Consider the following 8248-nt stretch of genomic DNA (forward strand, 5'->3'; position numbering starts at 1 on the left):
GAACAATCGTTCAAATTAACATAATACTAAGGGGTCCATTTGTTCAAAAAGATAAAGAGTGGCCCCCCTAAGGAAACTCTATTGCTTTCATAATGGAGTGACCCAATGTTAATGTGTGCTGAAAAAATGTGTATGACTCACATTTCCTACTGCCATTAACGTCTCTGAGTCTCTGTATTTGCTGAAAGTGTTGGTATGCGTCTCTGTCATTCCTTGTTAATGCAATTACACAGACAAGTGTTATCTCCCATCCCATTTCTCTCTTAAAACAGTCAGTGTTTTTCAGTTGCTTTGATGCTTGTTTTTTTAACTCCGGCATTTTTGTTGCCTCAGTGAAACATCCGAAGGTAATCTAATGATTCCTTAATTGGCATTTTGATTAATTTCATTTCAGAGTCCACCTCGGGAGTCTAGTGGAGGAGAAGCCCTGTCACCTCAGCAGGCAGCAACTGCCAGTGGATCAGCAAGACTCTAGCATTACCCTTGCGTGTTGTGTTCATTTACCATTTTAATTCCACATAGGTTTTTGTAAATAGATAACACAGTTACAGATAGATGCCACGTACCAGGAAGATATTCTGTGGTCTCTTTGCACCATTCAAAAGAATATGAAAGTGGACTGGGTTTTTCTTTTACTTTGTAAATGTGATTTACACAATTTCAGTTTCAAACCTTTTACCGATTTCCTGCAAATGAGAAACAACAGTTCTAAAGTGGATGATTAATAGACTTAGCCATATTGCACACAAAAGAGATGAAACAAGATAAGATAGTCGTCACGATATTCTGAAATAGATAAGGCATCATACATTTCCCGTTGACTTTTTTCGTGACTTTTGATCCAGTCTCATTTATACTGAATATCTCAGCAATCTTTTTTGTAATATCTTTTTACTTTGTGCAACTATGAATAGAATAATTTCACATATCCAGCTTATGCATTAAACATCCAGTATCTTTTTGTCCCTCTGAATGCAATCGTGTTATTGGAAGAACTCAAGCTATTCATTGAGCCAGTTATTATTTTTCCTTTGCAATGAATTTAATTCCCTTGGATGGTTTCAGCATCGACATGCAAATATCCTCCCAAGAATTAAGAGAGAGAAGCATCTGATGGTTTTCCTTCTGCTGTTTATTGTCTTTATTACCTAACTGAACTGCGGCATGGCACAGATGGAACGTGGACATCATTCAAAAAGCAATGACACATCAGAAAAATAGGGTTTTGCCTATCTTTATATTGCAATCTCTTCATTTCTGTGATGAACTTTTTGGGCAGTGTATTCCTGCAGCCATGTAGCTAAGAGAAAAATAATTAAAGCAGCATTTAATAAAATTGCCTCTTTACTTATTCTTTGTATGTAGTTTATGGTGTTCTCGATAAAGTACAAGATGGTAATAATTGAAATGTCATAATAGCAAGCATAGTTTTGTCAGTAATTATATTATAGTTTTGTCTATATCAGTGAATTTTTTGATATCTTCCCCCAGATTATTTCTGATAATGTATCTGATTATCCAGTATTTTGGTCCTAGATGTTTTTTGATACATGTACCAATTCCCTGACATTGCCAAAACTAAACAATTATAGCAATAATGAGATTTGCTACAAATGTTGATCACACTAGGATATATCAGCCATGAAACATATAAAGGGTGACATGAAAATTAATTGCTAATTTGCATATTTGATGAACTTTCCTAATTAGGGATACACATTTTGATTGACAAAACTTGGTACGTTTGTTGAAGATAATATGATTACCAAAAGTCATTTAGCATGTTTACTTCAGCAATTCCTAATTTGCTTATTCAATGAACTTTCCTAATTAGGGTTATATATCTTGATTGACTTGAGCAGAGTTCACAAATCTTGCTATGTACATGGAAGATAATATGTTACAATATCGAAAGTACTTCAGCCAATTCCTAATTTGCATATTTAATTAACTTTCCTAATTAGGGATATAGATCTTGATTGCCTTGACCAAAGTTGATGAAATGTACTGTGTACATGAAAGATACTATGATACAGCATTATTGAAAGTCATTACACATTTTAACTTCAGCCAGTTACCACTTTGCATGTTTAATGAACTTTCCGAATTAGGGATATAAGATTGGAAAGACTGCAAAAGAGTCTATGAAACTTGCTGTATATTGGTGAGACAATTATGTTGTTTGAGTGAACAATATTTGCATTTTCATGTTAGCTAATGTATAATTAGGATATCTTATGAGCTTTCATAGTTTGGCATATAAAGCTTGAAGGATTTGACCCAAAGCAATTACACTTGCTGTGTAAAGTGGTGATACAATGACAGCAGTCAAAGAAATGCAGTATCCTTATTTCGGTAAATTACATATTTATATAATGATATTTGAAATTCATCGGTGATGAATATTGTTCATGATGTTGATCATAACACTTTCAATGAAGTTGCAAACATGTGGCAAAAGTTTAAATTTACAGGCAACTGCAATATATACTGAAAGGTGAGCTTTTGCAGTTCATATCTGATTAAATTGTAGATGACGTCTTGCCATAGCTTTGTGGAACAGTCATATAATTTTGATCTTTCCTATCTTGAAAGAACATCCTGTGCAAAATGCCAGCAGTTTCAAGTATAAAGTCTTCTATTTGTGTAAGTCGGAGATAATCAGAAAAGTAGCACAATGGAAGATGTCTGAGGGGATATTCCTTGTGCGATCTGGCATTTGCAAGATGAAAATCTGAAAATCTTCATGCCTGTCATAGAACTTGCAGACAAATTTTCCATCGACTTTGGATATGTGCTATTGTGGCAATCAGATTGTGATTTTTATATTTCAATATCAGCTCCACAGAATACATTAAATCATACCAGCTACAAAACTTTCCACAGTTATTTAAAAGACACGTCATCAATAAATTGCTCGCACAGAATTTCCAACCACCAGCTACATCAGTCTGAATTACTGTTGACGTAAATCAATAACTTATCTTTTTATATATGAGTTCCCCCAGCATGGAGCTTGTTAGTGTATATATACCCATAATGCCTTTTGCTTGTACAACAATTATGTTGCCTATCCAGAAATAGCATTGTACAATAAGGTTGTCTTTAACAGAGTTGAGTGATGAACGAGAAAATCCGTGATCTCTGTGTATTTGCACCAATACATTTTATGTTGTGAAGGACTAATACTTTTTAGCTCAACCCCAATACAAAGTCAAATAAATTATACAATTCTGTCTATAATCATAATTTCCAACTTTGCTGGCTGCAGACTGAATGTCTGGAAAGGGAAATGACTTTAGCAAGATTTGAAAATCGATGACATTTGCTACCGCTTTATTTTAACACAACAAATTGCCCCAGTCTTGATTGTCCAAATTTGAACAGACTTTGTATCATATCTTAAAACCACAAGATTTCTTAAAAATCCAGGTTTGCCTATTTTACACATAACGAAAAATTTCATACATTTATCATTGTTACTTTGACATCTTGATATGTTGATATAAAGATACCCCAGTGGGGATGGCGTGCTTTGAGGTTTCAATGACTTTGGACATATCAGTTTACAGATTTGAGGTTATAAAAAATAGAAACATGCATATATAAATAATTGGTATTTGCCTTAAAGGCAAAATTCAATTTTAGAATGATTCTCTCTGATGATAATGTATATTATTATAAATTGAATAGTTCCACATTTAAGGTGCCGCTGTCACGTAGGGCGGTATTTTTCTTAAACTTTCGTTCGGACTTGAGGTAGAACGCACCTCGGAGACAGACATTCGGACCCTCAAACTTTTACAATTCTCTTCTGATATACCATATGTGGGGGTTCATTTTAAAGCTCTTGGTGAAAGAAAACTTTTCACTGGCTTAGTTTTTCAAAAGTCGAACATATTTTTTTTCTCCATAGAGTTAACAAAGGGATGGCGGCCATTTTGAATTTCTAATATTGGTAAATCTTGGGTAATTTGTTTCTCTAGTACCAAAATTTGCATGGTGACCCCGTTTTTATTCTTGATTTTGAAAGAGAATGATTGAAAGATTCCTTGAGGAAAGTGGAGCAAAAGTTTTAAGTCTTTCATTTTCGAGGTGCATACTACCTTAATCCAAAAATCCTGCAACATATTTTTAAAACTATTGCAATGTCAAAGGAAAACAAAAGACACAGACACCTCATAATCTTCTTAACACCTACGTTAATCCCGATCCCGGGCCTTTTTAAGCCGGGCTTTGAAGTCTACTTACTGGTTTTCTAACCTTTGTTATTTTAACAAGTCATCTGGGACGATGCTATCTCAAAAATCAAGTTATGTAGAGTCATCCAAAGCCATTGCGTATTCCATGTATTCGGACCACCACTATTTTTAGTCCCCACGGACACCGTCCGGGGGGACTTATAGGTTTGGTCATGTCCGTGCGTGCGTGCGTCCGTCCGTGCGTCCGTCCGTCCGTTCACGCAGATATCTCAGAGATGCCTGGAGCGATTTCATTCAAACTTGGTACAAGGATTACTTCATATGTCATACAGATGCACGTCGATTTGTTTTGTAATGCGATCCAATATGGCTGCCAGGCGGCCATTTTATTACAATTTTTTCATGTACAGAGCCATAACTCAGGCATGTTTCAACTGATTTTATTCAAAGTTGGTACAAGGACATTGACCAATGTCATAGATATGCACGTCAATTTTTTTTGTGATACGATCCAATATGGCCGCCGTGCAGCCATTTTGTTACGATTTTTTCATGTACAGAGCCATTACTCAGGCATGTTTCAACAGATTTTATTCAAAGTTGGTACAAGGACATTGACCAATGTCATAGCTATACACATCAATTTGTTTTGTGATACGATCCAATATGGCCGCTCTGCGGCCATTTTGTTACGATTTTTTCATGTACAGAGCCATAACTCAGGCATAACTCAACCGATTTTATTCAAACTTGGTACAAGGACATTGACCAATGTCATGCACATGCACATTGATTTGTTTTGTGATACGATCCAATATGGCCGCCGTGTGGCCATTTTATTACATTTTTTCATGTCCAGAACCATAACTCAGACATGTATCAAGTGAATTTATTCAAAGTTGGTACAAGGAGATTGACCAATGTCATACATATGCACATTAATTTGTTTTGTGATACGATCCAATATGGCTGCTGTGCGGCCATTTTGTTATGATTTTTTCATGTACAAGCCGTAACTCAGGCATATCTCAACCAATTTTAATGAAATTTGCTACAAGGACATTGACCTATGTCATACATATGCACATTTATTTGTTTTGTGATACGATCCAATATGGCCACCGTGTGGCCATTTTATTACGATTTTTCCATGTCCTGAACTACAACTCACACATGTATCAACGAATTTATTCAAAAGTATTTTTATCACAGACCTAATGAAGAGGACTCTATCCTCTCTGAGGACCTGTAATCAAAGTACCCATTAACAAGTGGGGACTGTGTCATCAACGATGACTTGTTATATTTATCATGAGACACCAGCTTGCCTCACATATGCAAATTATATAAGTGACACAGTGCGCAATTCAACATGGCTGCCAAGTGGCTATTTCGTAATCACTTATGTGCTATCCAGAGTTTGGTTTCATCGAAGTTTCAAACATTCCTCATCGATTTGCGAGAATAACTCGCCACGTTCGGTAATATAATTCAACACATCCATAATTTCATGGACTGTTTTCGCAATATCCAAAGAATCGTGTCAAATATGTCTCGGCAGTCTTTCGTAAAAACAAGGTGAAGGATAAGCACGGAAGTTCTTCGTGCATGTTTATAACTGAACACTAGTTGATTTCATTGGTACATCAATTCTGCTAAAAGAACGACTTTGATTCCACTCCAAATATAACACATGTATAGCGTTCAATTCTGACGCAGCTAACCACCAGAGACCATGTCGTATCCACACCAAATGTTGTAATCAATGCCTGCATTCAGTATATACCTGTCAGAGAGCCATTTCATGTGACATTTGCACTTCCAGAGCTGTTACAACCATGTGTCTGGTTTGAGTCAATTATACGTTAAGCTATCATGATAACATTCCGCAAATATAGCTGTGCCCATTAGTTTTGGGTTGAGGAACACAATTATGCTATATATGAATACCTTGGAGCTATCGCAGCTACTGTAATTACTAGAATGCCTCTCGAAATCTGTAGGCCCAATCTGTTACTAGTTCCTGAGGGCACCTCTTGAACTCTGATTTTGCTTGAATCTTTCTCACCTGTTTCATTCTCAAAATAAGGAGCTCTTTAGTACATGAAATCAATTATACCTGAGGGCACCAAACTGCCTAGTATATATATTCTGGTTGATTGGTAGAAAGGCAGAAGCTTGCGTCACTCTAGGCCTTCCCCAGATTATGTTGCTACAACAGTTTTAAGCTAGTGACCTTTCAATGTGATAGCATCGCACTGCAATGGAGACAGCCTAACGAAACGTTTCTCCGTTTTGATATTGTGCTAGTTTGTTGTTAATCCAGTCGAGAATGATCTTTGTACCGGTCTGTCATGATATTTTATGTGGAGCCTGACAACTGTACTGGGCACTTACTACAATTCAACAGAGTTCAGTAAATTTTACCGAACGCTCGGCGTGAATGAATACAAATGTGCATGCATAATAGTTTTAGGAGTACTTGGTAATTTTATTTGCCATTTCAAAGGTATTTAATCTTCCTTCAACAGGCCAAGCCGATTTGTCAAGCCTTGAGTAATTACATTTTTGTATTGAAGGAGCTTTTATTTGTATCAGAAATGAAAGATAACACTGCTTGTCATTAAGGTGTCATAATGCAGTTCTCAATTGTCAGTAATTGTTGGCGGTATTTATTAATCCATTTACAAAACTGAGCCCCTAATTCATCTATCTCCATAGCAATATCGTATTGAAGTTGATAGTTGTGTTCTATACTCGTACCAAATACAAAGCAGACGGATGTTTCCTTTTTTATGGCCATAGCATAGGTAAATAGTTTGCGCTAAGTGCGAAATTATTGTAAACAACTATTTGATTAATTTACAAGCACTTTAAGACCACTTCAATCCAGACAGATCATCTAGTAAAATCTATGTTCGTACATTAAATTTTGCAAAACGTTTCAGTATGGCTGACAAGGATTGCGTCCATTATAAAGATTACTCAGTATGCCTTTTACTGATTACTCTTCAAGGGCCAGTAACTCTAACTAATGATGAGTTTTTCTTTATCTTGTTTCTGATGTCAACCATAATTTCTTGTTCTACTCCCTAAAGCATGTTGAGAGACACAGTATTGTCATTGTCAACAAGTTGAAATCTGGTCCGGACTAGAGTTCGAATGTAAACAACAGTGCACGTTCAAATATCCGCTATTTAGCTGGTTAAGATAGAGTGTATATGTATAAAATGCTTTTGGTATTAGAACAAGAACTTGAATTGACATACAAAACAAAGGACCAGATATAAACTACAAATGCTCCAGTGTTTCAGTATGTATTGCAGTTGTATGTAAATTAAAACCGTCTTGCCACATGTTTGTAACTTCATAATGAGCTTTTACAGTTTGGGATATAGCTTGAAGGACTTGACCAAAGGTAACACTTGCTATATTAAGTGGTGATACAATGACAGTAGTCAAAGACATTAAGTATTTTTATTTCAGCTAATTATATATTTGCATAGTTAATGACCTTTGGAATTAATGAATATATTGTTCATGATGTTGATCATAAGAGTTTTAATAGATATGTAAATTTTAAATTAGCTGACATTAAAATGCAAAATATCTTTCAGTGTTATGATATAATTGTCTCATCAATATACATAGTAAGTTTTTAAAAAGTTTTGTAGGGTCCTTCTAGTCTTATGTCCCTATTTGGAAAAGAAGTTATTTAAAATACAAGTTAGTAACTAGCTGGTATAAAATGCAAATCCACTATCAGTAATATTTTATCTTAGTATCTTCAATGTAAATAGCATGTTTGTCAACTTTGATCAAGTCTACTCAGATATAGATCCCCACTTAAGAAAAATCATTAAATATATAAATTAGCGGTTCCCATTAGTATCTTTCACCGCTGATATATCCAAGTGTTATCATCAACATTTGTTAGCAATTCTCATCAGATTTTGGTTAGCCGTTGTAAACGTATATCCGTTTTTATCTACAATCATTAATTATGCAAAAAAAACCATAAAATATGCAAGCCATGCCCTCAAAAA

The 8248-nt window shown here is 35.4% G+C and overlaps 1 protein-coding gene across 16 annotated transcripts in view; it reads left to right on the top strand.

Moving 5' to 3' along the window:
* LOC139151152 (COP9 signalosome complex subunit 1-like) overlaps positions 1 to 1336 on the top strand; it is a 104550-nt gene extending 103214 nt beyond the window's left edge. For all 16 annotated transcript variants that reach the window (XR_011556352.1, XR_011556353.1, XR_011556354.1 and 13 more), the window contains one exon: positions 395 to 1336. Coding sequence is in view for 8 of the 16 variants with exons in the window: in XM_070723721.1 (XP_070579822.1) it covers positions 395 to 475 (81 nt within the window). In the remaining 8 variants the exon portion in view is untranslated. The remainder of the gene's footprint in view (positions 1 to 394) is intronic.
* Positions 1337 to 8248: the final 6912 nt, after the last annotated feature.

This window comes from Ptychodera flava, chromosome 15 (genome assembly GCF_041260155.1).
Source record: "Ptychodera flava strain L36383 chromosome 15, AS_Pfla_20210202, whole genome shotgun sequence".
Taxonomy (NCBI): Eukaryota; Metazoa; Hemichordata; class Enteropneusta; family Ptychoderidae; genus Ptychodera; species Ptychodera flava.